At 43.8% G+C, this 27,120-nt stretch overlaps 1 protein-coding gene across 1 annotated transcript in view; it reads left to right on the plus strand.

Moving 5' to 3' along the window:
• Positions 1–27,120, plus strand: part of LOC309558537 (natural cytotoxicity triggering receptor 3 ligand 1-like) — a gene marked incomplete at its 3' end in the record, with an annotated part of 190,199 nt that overhangs the window by 128,892 nt on the left and 34,187 nt on the right. Inside the window, exon 2 of the mRNA XM_082261616.1 lies at positions 11,653–11,997. Within this exon, the coding sequence (XP_082117742.1) occupies positions 11,653–11,997 (345 nt within the window). The remainder of the gene's footprint in view (positions 1–11,652; positions 11,998–27,120) is intronic.

The following is a 27,120-nucleotide window of genomic DNA, read 5'->3' on the forward strand; positions in this document are numbered from 1 at the left end:
CCACGCTGCAAAAGGAAAGTGAAAATAACACACAATCTTTGAACTTTGCGCTGCACCAAAATCCCAGAATGTCCGTCGTTAAGGTGTTGTTCCTGATCCTTCTATGGCAGATGTGTGAGTAGAATCTTTATTAGAATAAGGAACCTTAATATAATGTGTTTTCTATCAGTAGGGATCATTAAATATGTTGTGTATTGCTGTCTTCTGTAGAGATTGTTCTGTTGGACCAACCTCTATTCAAACAAATGCTAATTATCAGATTTCAATTGCTTGTTGGTAAATATCTATATATAAATACAGATATATAATGGATAGATACTATAGGGGTCAGCGTCAGGTGCATCATACGGGATCATGTGTTGTAGAATATATACACGGAGTATGACGAGCCTGATTCATCTCATTTGCCCGGAGTACAATGTACTGGAAAACAGATTTTCCAGCTTTCCATGTTCTGCAGAGCTAGAAGGACATGACCGGCTGTTCAGGACTTGCTGGGAGTTGTAGTCCCTCCCTTTTTAGGTAGTAGCCCTGTGTTTTTGTAAACTTTCCTAAATTGCAACCAAGAGCTACTCCAACAGGCTTTGATTTTATTATCCAATCCATGTGCAATGCCATCAAAATGATCAGATCGGCAAACAATCCAATAGGCATAACTTCAACCCATAATGTCAACCCAATTAAACGTGTTACTAAACCCAGGACTCAGCATTCACTATATCTGATCTCCCACAGTACACGGAACATGGAAATGCAATTTCAGTCAGGGCTTTTTTCTCAGAGAATAGGTGCAGGAACCCCCCTCTTCTGAGTCACCCCTTGTCTATGCCCCACACCCACCTCCGAGCACCGTCCCTTGGTTCCACCCCCTACCCACCTCCAAGAGCCACCCCTTTTAGAGAAGACAGAACCAAGTATAATTTTGTGGTGCTAAATAATTTGTATGGAATTTGTTATTGATAACAAGAAAAGCAGTAAAATAGATCCCCTGCAGCCAGCAACAATAGACCACTCCCCCCAGCAAATATAGATCCCCACACAACAACGGACTTTACCCCAGCAACAATATATCTCCTGCAGCAACAATGGATCCCACGCAAGCAACAATAGACCCCACACAACAATAGACCCAACCCAGCAACAATAGATCCCCCACAGAACAATATATCCCCACACAGCAACAATGGATTCCACCCCAGCAACAATAGACCCCACACAACAATAGACTGCAACACAGCAGCAATGGACCACCCACAACAAAAAAACACACCCAATGGATCCCACCCCAGCAAAAATAGACCCCACAAAAGTTTTACTGCAGCAGGCTGGCTCGGCTGCGCGAAACGACATAGTACTACTATGACATGGTGCTGAGGGGGCACGCCCATCCCCACTAGGCAGCGGGGATGCCGATGCATGGGGCCGGCCGCCCGGATTGCCACCTGGCACCCGCAATCGCTCCCCGCTGAGAGAGAAGGACGGTCTGCTGTTGTAAACACAGCTGATCGTTCTTCTCTCTGAAATGATCACAGAGCGCCTGTGATCCTTCTATATAGGATCACATGTCTCTATGATCATTTCACAAGCCCCTCCCCCCCACAGTTAGTAAACACCCATATTTTTAGCACTGATTACATTACATTACGTGAGGTGCTTTTACTAGGGGAAGAGATAACATTTATTCTCTGCTTTGCAGGGACACAACACTCCATGCCTTCCCTCCTGTCAGAACAGCGATATGCTTGTTTACATAGGCAGATCGCAGTTCTGTCTCTCTGCCCAATGCTCAGTGGGTTCTGGCTAACATTGAGTAACCGACACCCACCGATCAACTTCTGCTGTGTATAATGGTAGTGGAAGCAAGCCGCCAGTGGCACACATGCGCGCTTCTCGGATCATGTATATATACGTGATCTGGCACACATGTGCCCCCCTTGTAGCAGTAAAACTGCTATAGGGCGGATCTAAAGTGGTTAACATGTCACCAACAAAAATTTAAAAAAGTTGATAGCAGTATTTGCTTTTACCAAGTCTATCCAAAACTAAGAAACAAAGTTTTGGCTGGAGTTTGATTTGACTAACATTATTACAAATAATTTGGCACCATGAATGAAATGCAGATGCTCTCAGCTTCTTGTATATATCCGCCAAAGGCTTCCAGAGCACCCAGGTCAGTCTATATAGACGTACCAGCTGCAGGAACTCAGGTTACTCTTGAGTCTTGCTCATCTCCTGGCTCTCGAAATTGGTTGGTGAGTCTCTCTGTCACAGTGATTGGACCATAGGCGTGCGCACGGGGTGTGCCGGATGTGCCTGGGCACACCCTAATGCCCAGGCACAACTGGCACACCCCAGGGCTTTTTTGCTGGCAGAATGTGTGGGAATCAATCTCTATTTCAGCACCTCTGCTAATGTATAATGGCAGCGCTGCGAGTCAGTCGGCTGTGTACCTCCTACATGTGAAGTCACTGACCGCGGATTAAGCAGGCAGGCGGCCGCATTTTCCGATGCTACTTCTATAGTTCCGGCTACAGCATCACTGACAGCTGAATATCAATCCGCCGCCTGCTGTCAGGTATGCTGTAGCCGGACTATAGAGGTAGCAACAGCCACAGTGGCAAAACAAAAGGGGGTGCGACCCGGCCCCGTGCTGAAAGGGGCCCCTGTAGCTCCCCTGTCAGTCACATATGTCTACACCTGTGTCGGTTCTAGGTACAGATGACTACTTGTCACCATCCTGGAGAGTGGATACAGCTAGCATCAGGCTGGATAGGGGAGCCAGCGGGGCGGCATATAGGAGAACCGATCTCCTTATTCGCTTCTTGACTCCTGCAGGGCTTTCAGTGGCTGTAGGAGCGGGATCGGTTGTTAGTGTATGCCGTCCCACCGGACCTCCTATCCAGCCTGCTGCTAGCTATCCACGATGGTGACAAGCATCCGTACCTAGGACTGCCTCCTAGCTCCGCCCCCCGACTCCAGCTTCAGCTCCCGCCTCTTCTGTCAATGCTGTTCCTGCCGCTGGGCACGGTAGGAGAAATGCTAGAAAATAGAAATGCCTCCTAGTCCCTTCTGCCTGGCAAGACACAAACACAATGTCTGCCACAGCATTGTAGTGTTCCAGCCTGGTGTCCTAGTGACTGTCACTCTGCCCCCCCCCTCCCCATACTGCCCCCTCCTTTTATTTTGTCCCCTCCATACTGCCCCCTCCCATCATGGTGCCCTCCCCCCTTACTGCCCCCTCTTGGCACACTATACCCCCACTGCTGCCCCCCCCTTACTGCCCCCTCCTGTTATTTTGTCCCCTCCATGCTGCCCCCTCCCATCATGGTGCCCTCCCCCCTTACTGCCCCCTCTTGGCACACTATACCCCCACTGCTGCCCCCCCCATACTGCCCCCTCCTGTTATTTTGTCCCCTCCATACTGCCCCCTCCCATCATGGTGCCCCCCATACTACCCCCTCCTGGCACACTCCCCCAGTACTGGCCCCCTCCCATTACGCTGTCCCCCTCCCTTCATGTTGCCCCCCCATACTACCCCTCCTGGCACACTGTCTCCCAGTACTGCCCTCCACTGTCCCCTGCCATCGTGCTGCCCCCATATCATACTATCCCCCCTGGCACACTGTTCCCCCATACTTCCCTCCACTGCCCCCCTCCCATCACGCTGTCCCTCTCCCATCATGCTGCCCCCCCCATGCTGCTCCCTCCTTTACACCACAGTACCACAGTACTCTTTACATCCAACTTCCCAGTGTAAAGGGGAACTCTGGGGATTCTGATGTGAGGGAGGCTCTCTGGGAACCTTGATTTAAGGGGGGTAACTGTGATAGACTAAAAACTATTGACTCTGCTTTTAGGGGAAATGCTGTAGACTCAGATGTAAAGGAGGACTCTGATGTGAGGGGAGCACTGTGGCCACTGTGGAATATGTAGTGGCTCATTCACAAATGCTTTGTTTTCTGAAGAGTGATCCACAAACAGATTGATCTTCAGAGAGCATTTTAGAGGAGGTGAAGAGGCATTGTATTGCCTGCTCACCACCTGCTTTAACCCATTGAACTCTACATTGCACATGGTTGTGGGGCGCTTGCAGAATGCCACCATTCATTTGAATGGGTCACACAGTCAGTGGGTTCTACAAAAATAAAGTGATTTATTTATTTAATACATTTAAAAAATGTTTTGATACATTTAAATGTTTGTTCACATTTATTTATAAGGGTGTTTGCGTGTGTATGTGTATATGTATATATATATATATATATATATATATATGTGTGCGCATGTGAGTTTGAGTTTTGGGGTGCACACCCTAATGCAATAGGCTGCGCACACCTATGGATTGGACAATAGTGAGGTTCAGGCAGTGGATTCCTTCTGGACATCAGTCCCTGAAGCTGTTGTTTGTATCAAAAAAACAAGTCTGAAGTTGACTTTCCTATTAAAACAGGCCTAAAGTAAAAAAACAAACTTTAGGTTCGATGCTCCCACTCTCTGTTGCCAGGGACCAGGGGCATAGATAAGGGGGAGGTCAGGGGAGTCTAACCCACCCCCCCCCCCCCCCCAGAGCATTTGTCAATGGTGCACAGCAGCTAGGCTAGTGGAACTGTGGGACTACCAGCCCCAAGAGCCGCACAGCCTGTCTCCTCTCACAGCCACAACCTGCCTACTTGCATAAAAGATTAAACATACAGCCGCCCGTCGGGCATCAGGGGATCCCAGGAGGGAGGGACTTTTGAGGAAGCTTCAGTTGCCCATTGGCTGAGGAGGCAGCAGGGAGGGGTGAAGCCTGTAGGCTACAGGCTGCACCGCCCCCTGCTGCCTCTTCAGCCAATAGGCAGCTGAAACTTCCTCAAAAGCCCCTCCCTCCTGACATCACCCAGGATCCCCTGATGCCCGATGGGCGGGGGTATGTTCCTTTTCTTCCCTCTGCCTTTTCATCATGCAAAGTGCACTGTCGCTCACTGCAAGAACATCCTGGGGGTTTCCAATAATGCAGGTGCAGGATGGAGGAATTCTGACAGGCAGCTTTGATGAGGAGGGGAGAATTGCACTGAAGCACCTGAACTGCTGGCCACGAAGGTCCTCCACTGATTGAGGTGGGATTAGAGAGAAGTGTTTCTCCTGCAGAAATTAAATAAACACAGAGATATTTTAGTTGTGCCTGTACCCCCCCCCCCCCAATTTTTTTGTTTCATTCCAGCCATTGTAAAACCACCAAAATTCCTGTCCTTTTTAACAGGGTAAAAGTAGCCTTAAACCTGTGCAGCACAGAAGTCAGCTTATGTTAAAAGGACAGGAATATTGGTGGCATTACAATGGCTGTTATTAGACTGGGTTCACGCAAGCCAAAACTTTAACCACTTTAAGACCGGAAGATTTTGCTGCTTAATGACCAGGCCCTATTTTGCGATTCGGCATTGCGTTATTTTAACGTACAATTGCGCGGTCGTGTGATGCTGTACCCAAACGAAATTGACGTCCTTTTTTTCCGACAAATAGAGCTTTCTTTTGTTGGTATTTGATCACCTGTGTGATTTTTATTTTTTGCGCTATAAACAAAAAAATAGCGACAATTTTGAAGAAAAAAAAAACAATATTTTTCACATTCTGCTATATAACTTTCCCAAAAAAATTTTTTAAAATCCCATTTTTTTAACATTTTAGGCCAATTAGTTTTCTGCTACATATTTTTGGTAAAAAAAAAATCGCAATAAACGTATTTTGATTGCTTTGCGCAAAAGTTATTGCGTTTACTAACTACGGGAAAGATTTATGTCATTTTTATTGTTTTTTTTTTTTACTAGTAATGGAGTCGATCTGCGATTTTTAGCAGGACTGCAACATTGCAGCGGACAGATCAGACCCCTAACTGATATTTTTGACACTTTTGGGGGTACCAGTGACATTACTACAGTAATCAGTGCTAAAAATATGCACTGTTACTGTAATAATGCCATTGGCAGGGAAGGGGTTAATACTGTGGGTGATCAAGGGGTTAAATGTAAGCCTAGGGGAGTGATTCTAACTGTGGGGGGGTTGGGCTTTTGAAATGATCATAGAGACATACGATCCTACATAGCAGGATCGCATGGTCTCTGTGATCATGTCAGGGAGAATGACAGACGGCTGTGTTTACATCAGCCGTCCATCCTTTTCTGTCAGGGGGGGAGATCGCCGGTGTCAGGCGGCCATCGGAGCCACCTGGCACCCGCACTGGCTTCCCCGCTGATGATCGGGGGTGGGAGCGCGCCTCTGGCCACGCGCATTCGCCCCCTATTGGCCCCCACACTGCCGACGTAAAAAGGCAGTGCAGCGACGGGAAGTGGTTAAAAGCAATTCACGGTGGATAATTTTTCAGGGTGCAGATGATGATCCTGTTGCCCCCTGAATACCTGTTTTTTTTTTTACGAATGGCAGTTTATAAGGGTGTTAATGCACCGCAATAACAAGCCAAGTTTGGCTTGCAGTTGTGGCACAACCTCATTGACTTGGGTGGTTTGATCAACTCAACATGTTGCATTAACATTTTTGCAGATGTGACGCAAAGTAATACAGCCATGGCATGTGAACAGCACTCCTCCAGCTGTATTTTAGACATTAGGTGGGTGGCCAGGGAGTAGTAAACGGGGGCTCAGCCATTTGTTTTTACAGCCTCACGACAGCCTACTCATGCTGTACATAACATACACCTGACACCTGCACCCTATGCATTATATACTTCTGATCCCTGCACTCTGTACATACTGAAGGTTTAAGTTGTAAGCCCCTCCCGCTGTTAACACAATTGCCATACCCATGCAATGCCTCATAATTCTCCTCTGTGTGCCCAAGAGGGGTCCCTGCCAGGTACTCTGTGCAGGGCCTCATGATTTTTAATGGCATTCCTGCTGATAGAACACTGCAAGGGGAGAGGAGAACTCTGATTCGCTGCATAGGATGTCTGACAGAGGGCTGTAGTACAGGAGAAGCTGGGTGTAGACGAAAGGCTGCAGTACATGAGAAGCTGGATGTAGACAGAGGGCTGCAGTACAGGAGAAGATGGGTATAGATGGAGGGTTACAGTACAGGAGAAGATGGATGTAGACAGTGGGCTGCAGTAAAGGGGACGATGGGTGTAGACAGAGGGCTGCAGTACAGGAGAAGATGGGTGTAGACAGAGGGCTGCAGTACAGGAGAAGCTGGAAGTAGACAGAGGGCTGCAGTACAGGAGAAGATGGGTGTAGACAGAGGGCTGCAGTACAGGAGAAGGTGGATGTAGACACAGGGCTGCAGTACAGGAGAAGCTGGATGTAGACAGAAGGCTGCAGTACAGGAGAAGGTGGATGTAGACAGAGGGCTGCAGTACAGGAGAAGCTGGATGTAGACAGAGGGCTGCAGTACAGGAGAAGCTGGATGTAGACAGAGGGCTGCAGTACAGGAGAAGATGGGTGTAGACAGAGGGCTGCAGTACAGGAGAAGCTGAATGTAGACAGAGGGCTGCAGTACAGGAGAAGCTGAATGTAGACAGAGGGCTGCAGTACAGGAGAAGCTGAATGTAGACAGAGGGCTGCAGTACAGGAGAAGCTGGATGTAGACGGAGGGCTGCAGTACAGGAGAAGCTGGGTGTAGATGGAGGGCTGCAGTACAGGAGAAGCTGGATGTAGACAGAGGGCTGCAGCACAGGAGAAGCTTGATGTAGACGGAGGGCTGCAGTACAGGAGAAGCTGGGTATAGACAGGGCTGCAGTAGAGAGTATTGAGTACAAATCCGGGTGAGGCATGAGGAGTGTGAACCTGAGGAGAGGGCAGCTGTGGCGGGAAAACACAGATCATCTGGTGGAAGCAGCAGCAGATCCTGGGGACACACGGAGGCAGAACAGCAATGTCTGTAAACAGGTTGAACATTCCAATTAGTCAGAAGCCGCCGTCAGCTCACCCCAAAGTGTAAACAAGAGCCCCTCTGTAAAGAGCCTGACTGAAACTAAACATTGGAAGCTTACTTCATATTTACTATTTGCTTCATTAACAGATGTGCCTGCTGGGCGCGCTGTGTAAACTATGTAGGATCAGCTATATACAGTATACAGTGATCGGTTCTGGCTGAGGAATGGGGACTTCCTGTCCCACTCCTGAAACAAAATCAAGGTGGTAAGAGCGCTGCTCAACCATTTGTAGTAAGCTTTGATTTTATCAACAAATACAAAGCTTCCTCTGATTGACTGAGGCAGGGGATAACATTAAGAACTCCATCTCAGCCAATTAGAGAGTCTTGTATTAATTGATAAAACACAGTGCTTCCTGTGAATGGCTGAACAGCGTTTGGCCAGACTTGATTATGTTCCCGTAGCAGGTAGGAAGCCCCTGTTCCACTGCCAGAATACAGGTGGGCCCAAAGCAAAATAAAAAATAAGCGAAGGGAATGCATGACTGGGTGAAGAGGGGAGACAGGGAGGTAAAGAGTTAAGACATAGTGGGTATGGTATATATGACCTGATTGGTGGAAGCGAGGAGTCCAGGTGGGGCTTCGGACAGTCAGAGGAAGAGGCGGAGAAACAGATACCTCAGTCGATGGTCATCGGACAGAGAAAAAACTGCACGTGGGGGTCTACTGGATCCTGACACTTTACAGTAGGGATGAGTGAGCTTAAATTCCACCTTTTGCTGCTCTGAGCTGCTGCAGATGTCGATGGCACTGCCTGGCTGTAAAGCCAGCTGTCTTCTATTCTTCAGGAACAATCTGCAGCCTCTTCACTAGGGGAGCGGTCTGTTCCATGTGCTCAGCGGTCACAGCCGCTGGAGAACTTCAGCTTGGAAACCTCCCCATTTACCAGTGCACGTAAGTGTATGCAGCTGCCTCCCCTGGTGAGTTGCCTATCATTGAGGCAGCCCGGCGTGGGAGAGATCCCTGTCACGGGGCTTACCTTTGTTGGAGTCTTTAACGCAGAGATGTATGCTCACCCTTGCAGATATCCACAGTCCAAGGTGACCAGGTAAGAAAGCAACCTGGGCTGTGAATCTGTGCACGGGGGATTGGCAGGGAAGGAGCTCCAATAAGCAGGACCGGCAGGAATACAATGGGAAGGGAAGTCCAGGAATAAGAGTAGTCACTGGATGACACGAGTCCGGAAAAGGATCAGGAGATGGGAGGAAGACAAGGTCGCAGGAACAACAAGGAGCGAAGGTAAGGATGGAAGCCGGAGTCAGTCTGGAACACACGCTCAGGAAACAGGAACACAGGAACAAAGTCTGTCAAACAGAAACTATCTGGAACAAAGATCAGAACTGACACTGCTCTAAGCGAGAGGCAGTGTTTTATAGCTTGCTTAATGAGCAATTAGCTTCAGGTGAACAATGAGAGACAGGAGTATACTCAGGTGAAGTCCAGCCCCCTAGTGCTGCAGGCAATACCAGATTAACAGGACTAGATCCATATGAGCTGAAGTGTGGCTCAAAGGTAGGATAACAGGACAGAATGTTAAAGTACACAGGTTCAAATCCCATGTCAGGTACTTAACGGTGACCACGCCTGGCTGTCTGTAAGCCATGGTGAGAACCGTGACAATCCCTCTGCGGATACCAGCCAGCTCCTTGGGGCTGGTGATCCTTCCTCTCTTCCGGTGATCTCGGAGGCACAGGGAAGATGGAGGTCCAGTGACACCCTGTACGTTTCAACTGTGTTTTACATGTGAAAATACAATGGACATCCCATAGTGTACCTCTTACAGTTAGGCAGCATAAAACAAGCAGAACGGCGCGGATCCCGTACAAACGTATATTCACATGTAAAACACTCGGTTGAAACCTACGGGGACCCAGATACCAGGCTACTGTTTAAAGGATCAGCACAACACCCAGTGGAAAGTATACTGGGACCCAGGAATCTACCAGCTGTTAAAGGCTCAATACCCCTTTATGGGGAAGCAGTTGTGGTGAGTGTAACACCATAGGGGGAGATAAAAGCACCGATGTTGAGCACGGCAAGAGCACAGGAAGCACGGAGCACCTTATACAATTGTGCATAGGAATATCAGCACTGAATACTACCTTCTGGCACATTTTCAAAAAAATATTTTTTGCACATTATTGATTTTTTTGATGTTATCACTTTTATTGGTATAGGAATGTGCACTAAGATATATTACACTTTCTAGAGGCAATTATTTATATTGTTCGGCACAATAATTTATCTTTAGGTGGAAGGTTGACCACTGAGCACTAATCATCACTTATATATATTTTCTTTATTCATTTTTATTATTTTAGATTTTTTACTAGTGGTTGTTGGAATTGTCTCCATAAATATTGATATATGGTTAGCATGTATATGCATTTAACACAGGAGACACATATACTTTTCAGCACTAGTCACTTTTTCAACCAGGATTGTGGTATGGTTCAGTTGTGGTGAACATACCCTTAAAGCTCACGTCCCTATATAGAGTAGCGCCATTGCCCTATATACACATTTTTTCTAACAAGTATAAGATCTTTGTTATAAAAAAAAAAAAATAACTTTTAATATTGCTTTAATTTAGAGATTTGGTCTTTATTTCCATTGTGTAATCCTCATTGTCTATTGCATGGGTAGTTGCCTTTTGTATTCAATGATGTCTGTAAAGAGAGTGTAGGTGCTGGTGCCGCCGCCAGTTTTTTTGGGTGACAACTTTTGAGACTTAAATTTATAAATCCAAAACATGTTCAGGATACTAAGGCCAGTCTTGGTCTCCACCCTCTCTGGGACTTCTGTGCCATGGACTTATGAATGAACTTATGTATGTTTTTATTAGTATTTATTTGGTTTATCTTCAAATTTAGCACATATGCACTTTTTAAATGGTTGTTTAACGAGACAGTGCACCTTTTTCTTGGAGACATTATGTAGTAGACTGTATATGTCATACTTACAGAAAATTAACTTCTCCTAGCTAATTCTTCCGGCCAAGACTAAAAGAATAGAGTAGCCCAACCCACAGTACACATCCAGAGGTAAGGTTTCCCTATAAATGAGTCATTTTCTCTGTAAGCCTATCCATATGTTAGTAAGCAGGCCCCTAATTGGTTATGCCAGCCCAGGGCACCTCCCCCTGTTCTATTAGAACAGTAACGAGATGGGGTGCCATGCTTCTGTAGCATGAAGAAACTCCACCATCTTGGTTACTCACAAGCTCCTGGCTAGAGGTCCACCACCTCCAGAAATAAAGGGATATCCACACGATCAGTTTATTTAATTGTTTTATTTTAACATGAACAGAGTGGTAAAGTTCTTCCCAGTATACCACCTCATCTTTTCAGCACACATCTGCAAAACTCTTATGATCTGGTTCAAGTTTAACATGGGGATGCCAACCAGAGCTTCCATCTTCCTCTGCTGTAGGTTTTCTGAGGTGGGCTCTCCTTGAGCCTATTCCAGACCTAACCTGAAAGAAAGAAAGAATAAACTAGCCTAACCCACAGTATGCACCCAGAGGTTGTTTTTCCTTTAAAGAGATACTAACCTCAGCTTACATGTTGACAAACCACCCACAAAAAATAGACCGTATCCATAAAGCAAAATGATCAAATTTTGGATTCCTACAGAACCAAATTGCTGATGAATGCTTTTATTTTGTTCATCTTTTAAATCCATTAAATATTGTAATGTAACCTTTCTTTATTCATGATTTTTTTTCAGCCCTTCTGCACAATGAAGCCGCCTTGGTGGTTTTTGCACCATCACCACAAAGAGCCCAGCTAGGAGAGAAGTTTGTACTGCCATGCTCTTTCAAAGTGGATGAACCTTCAATAAACCCTCAGTCCCTCTCCATTTTGTGGCTTTTTAAGGGAAATGAGGTTCTAAGGATTGACAACAAGGGGACATCGTCCCAGCCGAGAATGTTTATCAATCAACAGGACATCAACAAAGGAATCGCTAATATGGAAATCAGAAACGTCACTCTGTCCGACATTGGAAAATATAGATGTATAGTAATCTACAGTCCACAAAAGGATTTCAAGGATATAGACCTCACTGTTTATGGTAAGTATAACACACAAACATGTACAGTATTACTAAATATGTAAATATATTGAATCCACAAATAGGTTGCTAAACTGCACAATAAATTGCCATCCAGCTGTCATCATATACATAAAATGTACGCTGCTTATTAATTTGTGTGCTAGTGACAAAGAGCCTCATGGACTCTCTTTTATATAGAGGAAAGATGTCCAATGTTACAGTATCACATGGTGTTCACCACACAGAACACCCTTGCACATAAGGGCTATTAAATAGGTGAAATAACTCAAAAGCATTGAAGAGAATTTGAACTGTGGAAGCTGATCCAACTAAAGGCAAGCAGAGGGCAAAGGACTAGTCATTTGTATTGCCTGTGGTCTCTCTGCAGCTGATCTTTTCTCCTTTACTGACCAATGTTAGGGATGATCGAACTTTTCAAAAGTTGGGTTCGGCCAGAACATCCGAACTTCCCGAAAGTTTGGCCCGGATTTCAGAACCCCATTGAAATCAATGGGACCCGAACTTCGGTAATCAAAAAACACCATTTTGAAGCCCTAAAACCCATTAAATGCCCCTAAAAAGTGCCTAGGGTTCTGGGTCATGCCCCAGGGACTATTAATCACACAAAAAAAGTTCTTAAAAATTGTCATTTTTTAAGAGAGCCAATTATTGAAAAAAATTTAAAAAAAAATTAAAAAAAAAAAAATTCTTTTGATTTAGTGTCTGGGGGGTCTAAGAAGTGTACCTGTTAAGTTTCAGCTCTGTAGCATGTCCAGAACCAGAAAAAAAAAAGATTGTTTGTATTAGGTCACTTATACAACAGGGATATGTCTCCGCTATTTTCACACCTTGCCGGTTTAGTAGCAGGCGTTTTTTGGGCATTTTTTGGGGTCTTTGGAGGCAGGCAAAACCTCTGAAATTGTGTATAGGGGTATATATACACACATACTTATATGTATATATACACCTAGACATATATAGGTGTGATAGTAGCAGAAATATATGCTTGCGCTAATTAAATAATTAACACTAATATGGCTCCGCTCCTATCACACCTATATATGTGTAAGTGTAAAAATACATATAAGTGGGGTGGAGTCTAAGATGGCGCTGGGAGCAGACGTGTTCTAACTGAGCTCCCGACTCCGGCGTGTATCCTCATGACTCACCCAGGCCGACCCCTCTGATGCGCGGCTGCATGGATCCTTGATGCTGGTCTCCTGAGCGGGGGGGTAGCGGAGGGCGGAGGAACATCCAGCGTTGGCCGTATTAGCCGTTGTGGACAGCGTGCGGCTGTGTCCTGACCACCTGTGCTGTGCGGTTTGTCTGCTCCTTCATCCTCCTTCGAGAACGCAGTATGGAGCCGGAGCCGGATGCCGCAGTGTTGCCTGGGGCTTGTGTGACAGGAGAGACCGAGCCACCTAGAGCAGTGTGAGTGGTGGGAGCCGCGGTGCACAGGCTGTGTGCAGACTGGACGACAGGTAGGCTGCACGGCTCCTTGTGGACCTATGTGGACCCGCTGGGTATATTCCCTTCCTTCTTTTTTTTGCTAGGACCCTCGGGCACAGTATTAAGGAAGCACTAAGGAAGCAAGCCGAGTAGACTTGCCCTGTAGTGACTGGACTGCTTGTACTGCTTGTATTGGACACTCGATAGTTATCCCATGCCCTCCTGTGGACACTGACAAGCTGGGATCCTGTGAGTGGGGGATTGGTTGGAGTAAAACAGTGAGCAATGGTCAAACTGGATATATCCTCCTTTCTACTCACTTAAATGCCTTTTAAATGCCTTTTTTCTCTGCTTCCCCCCGGCATCTAAGCACATTCCACCGCATACTGCTAGCATCTAAGCACATTCCACCGCATACTGCTAGCATCTAAGCATATTCCACCGCATACTGCTAGCTTGTCAGTTTGTCACTCCAATTATCTTTTACTCTTTATACACAGCATATGTTTACGCAGTGAACCGCTGATTTTATTCATTAACAACTTATGCAATAAAACCAACATAGCAGATTGATATCAAGACTGGATGGACTTAAACCTCCCAATCTCCTAGCCATATTACTCTAGGGAAGGGGAGAGGAGGGGGAAAAGAAAAGGAAAGGAAAGAAAAGGAATTGAGTGTTGTCTTCTCCTCCCCCCCCCTCCTTTTTTTTTTTCTCATTTGGGGGGAGGAATGCCAAAAAATAAGGGGGGTGTACAGACACGCCGTGCAGTTGTAGCGGTGACCCCACCGTCCAAATCTACAATAACTATGGCATCTCAGACAGACCAGACAACAGCGATCAGGGTCGCAGAGTCGCCTGCAAGTTTAGAGACACTTATGCATGCCATAGTAGACTGTAAGACAGCCTTGACCTCTAAAATTGATAGTGTACAATCAGAGATTGGACTCATTCGTAAAGATATTGATACTTTTCGAGACAGAGTTACCGAGATGGAAACGCGGTCTCAGGGGTAGAGGACGTACAGAAAGGTTACAACTCAAATGTTCAGCGGCTTGAAGCTAGGGTTAAGCAGCTGGAGATACGAGCAGAGGATGCAGAGAATCGCAATCGCAGGAACAATCTACGGATTATTGGTCTCCCGGAGGGGTCAGAGGGTGTAAACCCAGTATCCTTTATTGAGCACTTACTCCCGTCCATCCTTCCAGAAGCTAAGTTCTCTGCTTTTTTCTCAGTGGTACGTGCGCATCGGATACCAGTGAAACGAGGCCCTCCTGGCTCCCCTCCTCGCACATTTATTCTTAGGTTCCTACATTACGGAGACCGGGACACTGTCTTACGAGCGGCCCGCTCTCAGGGTGAAGTGAAATACGAGGGTGGTAAACTTTTTATTTTTCCATATTATTCTGTCGAAACACAACGTCAGAGGAAATCGTTTGATCAAGCCCGTTTTAAGTTAAGAGAAAAGGGGTTGAAATATAGTACTTTGTTCCCGGCTAAATTGCGGGTTCAAGATGGTGAACAAGTGCGTTTTTTTTCATCCCCTAAAGAAGTGTTATCCTGGCTCGAGACACATAAGTAACACTGGACTTGGGAAAAAAAAAAGTTTTTTTTTTTTTTTTTTTTTGACTTCCTGGAAAACTGTAATCCATGATAAATTGTGATAATTTATAATATATATATGGTTAATGACAATATATATGTATATGTATTTTTTTTTTTTTTTTTTCCATACAGTTTACTTTCCCAGATTTTATCCGATATCTGGGTGAGTTGATATATAACTATTTTTGTCCTTTTTGAACGCCGGAGTTCTCTCCCCTCTCCCCCTTTTTTTTTTTTTTTTTTTTTTCTTAAGGGGGAGGGGGGGGGGGGTAGTATAGTGCCTTTTTTGACACTTACCCTCTAGGGTGGACTATGAGGTCCGCGGTGGGTGGGATACAAACCCTCTCCAATTTTGGGGAGATGGGTGGGGTGGAGGGGCTGGGGATGTTTGATCATTACTCTGTTATTGTATTATTAGTTAATTTTTTCCCCTTTTTTTTTTTTTTTTTTTGTGTTTATTGGCACACAAATATATATATATATACCAAAATTTCTATTAAGAATGCAGATGAATACCAAATGGAGCAGCTTCTTATTACTTATTCATTATCCTTTAATACACTGTTTCATGAGTGGTTATGGACTCTTTAAGGGTGATTTCTTGGAACACTAGGGGTTTGAATTCCCCGCAGAAAAGATCCTTAGTGTTCCAATATTTAAAATCTTTTAATCCCCATATATGTGTCCTTCAGGAGACCCACTTGCTGGGTACTCGAACGCTAGCTCTCAAGAAATCATGGGTTGGGCATCATTACCACTCTACGTTCTCTACGCACGCTCGTGGAGTTAGTATTCTTATCCATAAGTCTTTTCCGTTTAGATTACTGGATGTTTCCCTTGATCCGGATGGACGATTTGTTTTGCTCAATCTGCAGATATCATCTTTTAGTCTATTGCTGGTAGGGTTATATATACCCCCGCCGGCTTCAGTTAGGCTCCTGCATAAAATTTTGAAAGAAATTGCAAAATACGAGAATGATAACATACTTATTGTGGGTGATTTCAATATGGTTCCAAACCCGAAAATGGATAGAATGACTGAAGATTCGTCTACCAGAACGGATCTTGCCGAATGGGCAGAGACTTATGGGCTGACGGATCTGTGGCGTTGGCACCATCCCCACTCTAGGGAATATACCTGTCATTCCGCAACTTATAAATCCTTCTCTCGAATTGACTTAATGTTTGCAGGTGGCCCACTCTTATCTCGGGTGCGGGAGATTCGGGTTCTTCCTCGTGGGATCTCTGACCATGCTCCACTTTTACTAAATATGGAACTATCTGGCAACCCTTCTGATAGATTATGGCGATTATCCAGATATTGGATCTCTGATCCTGACATAAACCCTCTAGTGGCGCCTCAAATAGCCGCCTTTTGGGAGATAAACCCGGGTACGGCATCAGTGGCTATGGTCTGGGATGCCTTTAAAGTTTGCACCCGGGGGTATTACCAGACAGCTATTGGGAAGATCCAACGATACAGGCGAATAAATTTACTGCAAAAAGAAAAAGAGGCTAGAGATATGGAAAATTTGTATATTCAAACTAGAGACCCCACTCATTATACACAATTTCAAACTTTGACTAGGGAGGTAATGGGAATACGTACAGTTATCACACAGAAAAAACTCCTTTCTCAATCCCAACGTATTTTCGTACAAGGAGAGTATAATGGTAAAATGCTTGCGCAAATTTCTAGGGAACAGACAACTGGGTATAGTATAGCACACATTCAAGATCAATCAGGCATTCTTCATTCTAATCAAGAAGCCATCAATCACAATTTTACTAATTATTATCAGGCCCTATATAATACTAGGGTTAACTATTCAGGAGATGAATTAGATCACTATTTGCAGGAAGTGGACTTCCCGGTCTTAACCGATAAATATAGGGCCAAATTAGATGCCCCTATTACTCTTTTGGAGATCCAGGAAGTGGTGGCTTCCTTACAACCGGACAAAACACCAGGACCGGATGGAATTCCTGTCGAATTCTATAAGGCCCATATGGACCTTCTGGGCCCGCATTTATTAGCCACTCTTGTAGGATCTCTAAACGAGGGGGAACTCCCTAAAACAATGAGCGAAGCAGTTATTGTCGTTATCCCTAAATTAGGGAAGGATCCATCATTATGTTCATCATATAGACCTATTTCTTTATTAAATGTAGATGGGAAGATTCTTTCAAAGATTTTGGCTACTCGACTTAATAGTGTTATTACAGATTTGATTCATCCGGATCAAACTGGATTCATACCTGAACGGGGCACGGATATCAATATCCGGAGATTGTTTACACATATGGCCTTGGCGTCGGGGGAGGGAGCAGGTGTGGTCGCCTCCCTCGACGCCGAGAAAGCATTTGATTCTGTTGAGTGGCCATTTCTTTGGAAGATCTTAGCCAGTTTCGGGTTTGGCCCTAACTTTGTGTCATGGATTAAGCTTCTTTATGGGAACCCCACGGCTAGGGTCCGCACTAACTCATCGCTGTCGGGTAAATTCCCTCTATTGAGGGGTACCCGGCAGGGATGTCCGTTGTCTCCGGCTTTGTTTGCCTTGGCTCTGGAGCCGCTCGCGATTATGTTACGGGCGGACCCACAAATCCGAGGCATTAAAGTCGGGGTCATCGAAGAGAAGTTGTCCTTGTATGCAGACGATACTCTGATCTATTTGGCTGATGCTTCCACTTCATTACATAGGGCCCTACAATTATTCGACATTTTTGGTCGTTTTTCAGGTATACGTATTAATTGGTCTAAGTCTGTCCTCTTTCCACTTCATCCATCGGTACCTTTAATTGATACTCAGACACCGTTGAAATGGGTACAGGATATGGTGTATCTGGGTATCAAAGTGGGTCCAACATTGGATGTGTACCAACAAAATAACATTGACCCTTTAGTTTTACAATTAAATAAAAGGTGTGCGTCATGGCGCATGCTTCCCCTATCCCCGGTTGGTAGAATCAATTTATTAAAAATGAGTTATCTTCCAAAATTTTTGTATTTTTTTCGTAACTCCCCTATCGATATGACTAAAAACTTTTTTTCGAGATTAGACAGTTTGGTAACAACCTTTGTATGGGCCGGGCGTATTCCACGAGTCGCAAAACGTACGTTATATCTTCCACTTGCAAAAGGGGGCTTAGCGCTTCCTAATTTTAAGCTGTACTTTTGGGCGGCTGTACTGGTGACGGTCCGGTGGTGGTTTTCCCAACCCAAAACTAACTCCGCAGTTACACTAGAAGCAGCATTGCTGGGTTCCTATGCGGCCCTTAGTAATCTGGTTTTCCGGGGTGAACGGGCACATCCTCAAATAACCAGTCTGATGAAGACGGTGCTGCGGATATGGACGCGGGCGCGGGTGATATATAATACACCTCTACATATATCCCCCCACACTCCGTTGTGGGGTAATCCTAATCTATTACATTTGTACCAACTTCCTGAACCCCAGGTATGGGCTGCCAGAGGGATTGTCACTATGAAACATGTTATTAAAGATGGAAGACTTCTAGGGTTTGACGCACTCCAGTATACCTACTCATTGCCTCCCACTATGGTTTTTCGTTACCACCAGCTTAGTCATGCTATGCGGGCTCAGTTTCAAGGCCCTGTTATCTTGGAATCAGACCCTTTGGAGAAAGGGTTAACGTTCAAGGTAATAGGGAAAACTCTCTCTGCTATATACTCTATCCTTTCAACAGATCATGGTCGGTCTCTTGAGAAAATCTATAATAAATGGAAGGACGATATCCCTGACCTGACGGTTGAAGATTGGGAGGACTCGGTTAATAATTATATCCCCTCAATGATAGCGGCTAGGGATAGATTTATACAACTTAAATTTTTACACAGAGCATACTATACGCCACAACGTCTTGCTAGGATATATCCTATGAAAGATCCCTCCTGTGCCAGATGTGGGCATGGAATTGGTACTTTTATACATGTAGTTTGGTCATGTCCGGAGCTGGCAACCTTTTGGAAGGCCGTGACAGATACTATTGGGGAAATTTTTGACATTACGATTCCCTTGGACCCAAAGGTAACTCTACTGAGTAACCTTACACAAGTGGGAGGGGATAGATACGATAAAATGTGCATTATGTATACCTTGTTTTACGCCAGGAGAGAAATCCTTTTGCGATGGAAGCTACCCGAACCTCCCACCCGATCAACTTGGATAGCTGCCGTTACTAAGACACTTCCATTCTACCGTTTCACATACGGTAGTAGGAATTGCCCAAAAAAATTTGATAAAGTGTGGTCAGCTTGGATTGATGCTGTAGGCGTGCCAATCTCACCTGTTCCATAATGACAGAAGTAGGAACTTATTAAAAATATATATATATATTTTTTTTTTGTTGTTGTTGTTGTTGTTGTTGTTGTTTTGTTTTGTTTTTTCTTGTGCAGAGTAATGTAATGTAGTTGTAATTACTTGTTCTGTTTATATGTTTAATAAAAGAAAAATCTATTTGTAAAAAAAAAAAAATACATATAAGTATGTGTGTATGTATACCCCTATACACAAGTTCAGATATTTTGCCTGCCTCCGAAGACCTAAAAAAAATGCCTGCAACAACACACCTGGACGTTTTTTTTTTTGGCGCTAGCGTTTTTTTGGGCATTTTTTTGGACGTCTTTGGAAGCAGGCAAAACATCTGAACTTGTGTATAGGGGTATATATACACACATACTTATATGTATATATATATATACACCTAGACGTATATAGGTGTGATAGTAGCAGAAATCTATGCTTGCGCTAATTAAATAATTAACACTAATATGGCTCCACTCCTATCACACCTATATATGTGTAAGTGTAAAAATACATATAAGTATGTGTGTATATATACCCCTATACACAAGTTCAGATGTTTTGCCTGCCTCCAAAGACCTAAAAAAAATGCCTGCAACAACACACCTGGGCGTTTTTTTTTTTAGCGCTAGCGTTTTTTTGGGCATTTTTTTGGGCGTCTTTGGAAGCAGGCAAAACATCTGAACTTGTGTATAGGGGTATATATATATACACATACTTATATGTATATATTCACCTAGACATATATTGGTGTGATAGTAGCAGAAATTTATGCTTGCACTAATTAAATAATTAACACTAATATGGCTCCGCTCCTATCACACCTATATATGTGTAAGTGTAAAAATACATATAAGTATGTGTGTATATATACCCCTATACACAAGTTCAGATGTTTTGCCTGCTTCCAAAGACGCCCAAAAAAATGCCCAAAAAAACGCTAGCGCCAAAAAAAAAAAAACGCCCAGGTGTGTTGTTGCAGGCATTTTTTTTGGGGTCTTTGGAAGCAGGCAAAACATCTGAACTTGTGTATAGGGGTATATATATATATATATATATATATATATACACACATACTTATATGTATTTTTACACTTACACATATATAGGTGTGATAGGAGTGGAGCCATATTAGTGTTAATTATTTAATTAGCGCAAGCATAGATTTCTGCTACTATCACACCTATATATGTCTAGGTGTATATATACATATAGGTATGTGTGTATATATACCCCTATACACAAGTTCAGATGTTTTGCCTGCCTCCAAAGACCCCAAAAAAATGCCTGCAACAACACACCTGGGCGTTTGTTTGTTTTTTGGCGCTAGCGTTTTTTTGGGCATTTTTTTAAGCGTCTTTGGAAGCAGGCAAAACATCTGAACTTGTGTATAGGGGTATATATATACACACATACTTATATGTATATATTCACCTAGACATATATTGGTGTGATAGTAGCAGAAATTTATGCTTGCGCTAATTAAATAATTAACACTTAAATGGCTCCGCTCCTATCACACCTATATATGTGTAAGTGTAAAAATACATATAAGTATGTGTGTATATATACCCCTATACACAAGTTCAGATGTTTTGCCTGCTTCCAAAGACGCCCAAAAAAATGCCCAAAAAAACGCTAGCGCCAAAAAAAAAAACACCCAGGTGTGTTGTTGCAGGCAATTTTTTGGGGTCTTTGGAGGCAGGCAAAACATCTGAACTTGTGTATAGGGGTATATATACACACATACTTATATGTATTTTTACACTTACACATATATAGGTGTGATAGGAGCGGAGCCATATTAGTGTTAATTATTTAATTAGCGCAAGCATAGATTTCTGCTACTATCACACCTATATATGTCTAGGTGTATATATACATATAAGTATGTGTGTATATATACCCCTATACACAAGTTCAGATGTTTTGCCTGCTTCCAAAGACGCTCCCAAAAAAATGCCCAAAAAAACGCTAGCGCCAAAAAAAAAAACGCCCAGGTGTGTTGTTGCAGGCATTTTTTTGGGGTCTTTGGAGGCAGGCAAAACATCTGAACTTCTGTATAGGGATATATATACACACATGTTATATGTATTTATACACTTACACATATATAGGTGTGATAGGAGAGAAGCCATATTAGTGTTAATTTTTTAATTAGGGCAAGCATAGATTTCTGCTACTTTCACACCTATATATATGTAGGTGTATATATACATATAAGTATGTGTGTATATATACCCCTATACACAAGTTCAGATGTTTTGCCTGCCTCCAAAGACCCCAAAAAATGCCCAAAAAAAGCCAGCTACAAAAATGCCCAGGTGTGTTTTTGCAGGCATATTTTTGGGGTCTTTGGAGGCAGGCAAAACATCTGAACTTGTGTATAGGGGTATATATACACACATTCTTATATGTATTTATACACTTACACATATATAGGCGTGATAGGAGCGGAGCCATATTAGTGTTAATTATTTAATTAGCGCAAGCATAGATTTCTGCTACTATCACACCTATATATGTCTAGGTGTATATATACAATAGTAGTAAGTAACAGAACTGCTTCCACTCTCTTCCATGTCTCTGTATTACAATGCTAGGAATTTGGCGGGGCTATCTTATATACTGGGGGGCGTATTCACTAATGATTGGCCTGTGGACCCCCTAGTCACTCCAATCACATTCCTAGCATTCTCCTGCCCCCTCAATTGGCTTTTACTAATGGTTCTGGTCCAATCACAGGCTTTTAAAGCCCATTTCCTGTCCCATTGCATTTTGGTCGGTTCTGGTTGCCGAATTCCGAACTTTTTCAGCAAAAAGTTCGGAATTCGGCCGAACCTCGAACAGCCAATGTTCGGGTCGACCCGAACCGTTCGATCATCCCTACTGACCATGCCTTGTGTCAGTGTGTGGAGGTGGCCATCTTGGCAGAGTAGCAGGGCTTTTGACCCCTGATGACTAATGACTCAATGACTGTGGGTTAATAATGACAAAGCAGCAGGGAAGGTGGAGAAAGCATAGATTCACAGAATGGATGAAGCAAAAGCAGAGAGATTCTGGCACTGGTGCTCCTCATCCTCAGATAAAGCTTCCTCCCCAGTAAGGAGATCAGTAAGTAGTACAGTAGTAACAGCACAGTATCCCAGTCCAAATATGATGAGACTAGCAGTCAAAAGCAGAAGTGCCTTACATGATCTCACATTGCAGATATAGAACTATGAAACCTAAGGCACAGGAGTGTCTAGTCTCTGTAAATGCACTGCTATCTTTCAGGGGAAGTAAAGCTGAATTCTGGGCACAAAAACTTTAATTTAAAGGGTTAGTTCACCTTTGTTAAAAAAACACTGCCTATGGTGATAAAGGTGCAGATTTTCCTAAAATTGAATAATGCCCTTGCTGTAGGCCATTTACATACATCATGAAACCTGAGTGGAAAACTCCCAGGACATTTCTAAGACTCGCCCAGCTGTTACTGTTCACCTCCACCATCACAGGAGTGAGTTCGTTCTCTGATTAAAGGATCTCATTCAGAACTAAAATTTAGAGAGTAGTGGTTAACCTCCCTAGCGGTATTCCTGAGTGTGGCTCGGGTTAATTTTCAGTACCAAAAGCGGTAATCCCGAGTGTTACTCACCTTCCCTGCAATCCCCCGCCGTCCTCCCCGGTGTCCTCACTGTCTCTCCCCGCTCTGTGCATGGCCGATTGCAGGCACTTGCCTTCCGGTTCCCTCCCTGCAAGCGTTGCGATGCAGGGGGGTGGAACCGGCGGCAAATTCAAAAGTGTAAATACACTAATGACATGATACAAAGCTGTGATCCTAACGGATTACAGTGTATCATGCCATTTCAACACAGGATTTGACCTGGATACTTTTCCAGTGCCCTGCCTGTGCTTTTCCAGTGCTTTGTGCCTGGAAAATTTTGAATGACCAGGGCGTCCAAAAAGCGTTTTTTTGCACAAAAGTGCTTTTAGACTAACTGGAAAACAGCGACAGCAAAACGGAGTTACTTGAAGAACTGAGCGATAGCGAATCGTGGGAAAATTTGTCATCAGGTACGGAAAGTGAAGACAGCGACAATTCTGATGTCTCTTTCTGGCACATCGCTTGTGGAATTTGGGAAGTATATCAAATGATTCTTCAGAATTTCCAACGGAGCGATGTGCCAGAAAGAGACATCAGAATCGTCGCTGTCGTCACTTTCCGTACCTGATGACGAATTTTCCCTCTAATCGATATCGCTCAGTTCTTCAAGTAACTCAGTTTCGCTGTCGCTGTTTTCCAGTTCGTCTAAAAGCACTTTTGCGCAAAAAGAACGCTTTTTGGACGCCATGGTCGTTCTCTATTTTCCAGGCACAAAGAACTGAAAAAGCACAGGCAGGGCACTGGAAAAGTCACCAGGTGAAATCCTGTGGTGAAATGGCATGATACAGTTTAATCCGTTAGGATCACAACTTTGTATCATCTCATTTAGTGTATTTACATATTTGGTATCGCCGCCGGTTCCACCCCCTGCGTCACAACGCTCGCAGGGAATGGAACCGGAAGACAGGTGCCGGCATCAGCCGAGCACACAGCGGAAGGACAGCAGAAGGACGGCGGGGGAGGACGGTGGATGACCGCAGGGGGGAGGACAGGGGGGGATCACAGGGGAAGGTGAGTTTTAAAATGTAAAACAATAGATTTCTGTGCAATGTACCGCTTTTAGCACAGAAATCCTGACATAATCAGACCGCCAGGGAGGTTAATGTTTCATACTCTGAGTAGTCTAAGGTTATTAGTGGTGTACCCCAAAGTTCAGTGTTGGAACCCTTACATTTTATAAATGATATAGGGTTTGAGAGTAAAAGTCCCTTTTCAGTGTTTGCAGATGACACTAAGCTATGTAGTGGAACAACATCCTTACAGGATGTCTCCAATTTACAGGCCGATCTCAATGTACTGTTTAATTGAGCAACTGTGTGGCAAACGAGGTTTAAGGTTGATAAATGTAAAGTTATGCACTTGGGGGCTAAGACTATGCATACATTATACATACTAGGGGGAGAACAACTGGGGGAATCAATGGTGGAGAAGTATCTGGGTGTTCTGGAAGATCATAAGCTTAATAATAGGATGCAATGCCAAGCAGCAGTTTCCAAAGCGAGCAAAATCCTTTCTTGTGTTAAGAGAGGTATGGAATGCAGAGAGAGATATCATTTTGCCCCTGTACAAATCCTTAGTCAGACCTCATCTGGAATATGCAGTTTAATTTTGGGCACTAGATCTTCTTTACATGCTGACACATGCAGCTGGGCCCCACCAACATACAGGGTCTTCGGGGCAAGATGCTTTACTCTCCACCCAAACTCACAGGTTGTTCACATGCACAGATGTAGTTCCTAGATCTTGGTCACAGTTCACATTAACTTCTTAATGCTCAAAGTACTTATTATTTAAGTCTATTTTTTCTGTGGTCCTGAGGTGCAGTTAAAAAAACCCTCACTGATCCCATACATACATTTTCCTCCAAAATGCAAATAGAAAATGCATCTACCATGTACACCTCCTTTATATTCTCTCTTCAACTGTCACAAAGGTCCTTGAATTCTTTGGTAATTCCTCCTGTCTGGATAAAGTTGATCACCCATTTGCTGTCACAGCAGCCTGTATATTATTTGATGTTTTGTGCATTTTGTATTTGCCCATCTTTTACCATCCTGTTTTGTATTAGTGCAGTCCTTATTTACACACTCCCAACTTACCATCCTATTAGCATACTGACGTAGGGGTACGTCGGTAAACTTTGCGGGGTTATACCGGGATGATGCCTCTAGTTAGAGGCATCATCCCGGTACCGTGGTTTAGAGCCGACGGTTGGCTTTCCGTCGGTACCGACCGATGCGGCTCGGGAGCCGTTCGATCGGTACCCGGGGGGCGGGAGGGGACGCCCCCCCCTCCCGCCGCCTTCCGTGGCTGTTACCAGGGCTCCCGTCCCACCGGAAGCCCCGAGCACCCAGCCGGCACGTCCGCCAGCTGGATGGAGTCCCGATCAATGCCGGTGTACTGCCGATAGTTTCAACTTGCCGAATAATTCAACCATAGACGTCACTTCCGCCGCGAGTACGAGCGAGTAGGAGACTTCCAATAGAACTTCCCATGCAATGAACTGGCCGCGAGAGTCGATGCCGTGCTCAGCGGAGAACACTGTGCACGAGAGTTGGATTTTTCGGCAAGAAGTTTCAACTCAACTGCGCATGCGCCCGACATTTGGAGCCGCTGAACATAGTTGGAGTTTTCGGCAAGATGTTGCGCCTGACATTGGGAGCTTATATATATAAATATATATATATATATATATATATATATATATATAAAGGATTTACAAAAAAATCTGCAGCATGGTTAACACTACTATCTATCTATCTATCTATCTATCTATCTATCTATCTATCTATCTATCTATCTATCTATCTATCTATCTATCTATCTATCTATCTATCTATCTATATATATATATATATATATATATATATATACAGATAGATAGATAGATAGATAGATAGATAGATAGATAGATAGATAGATAGATAGATAGATAGATAGATAGATAGATAGATAGATAGATAGATAGATAGATAGTGTTAACCATGCTGCAGATTTTTTTTTGTAAATCCTTTATATATATATATATATATATATATATATATATATATATATATATATATATATATATATATTATTTATATCTATCTATAAAAATGGACGGATAAAAGAAAAAACCTAAATAAATAAATACCAGTGCCTGACACCTTGATAATATATATATATATATATATATATATATATTATATATATATATATATATATATATCACGTTTGGGAACGTGAGACCATACACTTCCGGGTCTGAGGTCTGAGGAACGCAGCGTGGAGCGGCGTCTCCTATTCCCAGCCAACGATTTTACTTTGAAGGCTTTCTATCTTCAATCTCGTAGTAAGTGCAATATATCTTGAATAAATGAATATATATTAAGAAGTACTGCACCATGAGAGCGTTTTTTATGTCCCTATTTATGGCTTGGCTTCCTGATTGTGGCATCGTTCTGGCTGTTGTATGTACACCTATGGAAATGGGATGCACAAGATGTTGATGTGAAATACACAGCGTGTTTGACCCCCTGTAATTAAGGGGTCCATTGGATCTGGTAAGCGGTATTTATACACATCTCACTGGGTGATCGTGTGGAGGTGAAGGCTTTGCTAAGGAATCACTTCTATCAAGTCTGTGTTCTCATTATTGGTCGTTCTGATTGATCCAATTGCTTTGGACACTAGAGACTTTATTGCAAGATTTTTATTTGCACGATGTTATTTGATTTAATCTAGTGATATATTTTGTTGAGCGCTACTACCTTCCCCTTTTTCTCACTTCACTACGTTATTCACGTTTATGTAGCAGCTTACATTGGGGGAGAAATTCCACTTTAAATCACGTTTTATTTATTGATTTATATATTCTTTTGCGCAGTTTTTTGGTATTTATACCCTTTTTTCTCACTTCAGTAATTAAGGTATAGTGTGCCCCCTTTCAATGCAGAGAGACCAGCGTGCCCCCTTTCAATGCAGAGTGACCAGCGTGCCCCCTTTCAATGCACAGTGACCAGCGTGCCCCCTTTCAATTTAGTGACCAGTGTACATGCCCCCTTCAATGCAGAGATCAGCGTACATGCCCCCAATGCAGAGACCAGCATACATGGCCCCTTCAATGCAGTGACCAG

Source organism: Pelophylax lessonae, assembly GCF_965119305.1.
Source record: "Pelophylax lessonae genome assembly, chromosome: 6".
NCBI lineage: Eukaryota > Metazoa > Chordata > Amphibia > Anura > Ranidae > Pelophylax > Pelophylax lessonae.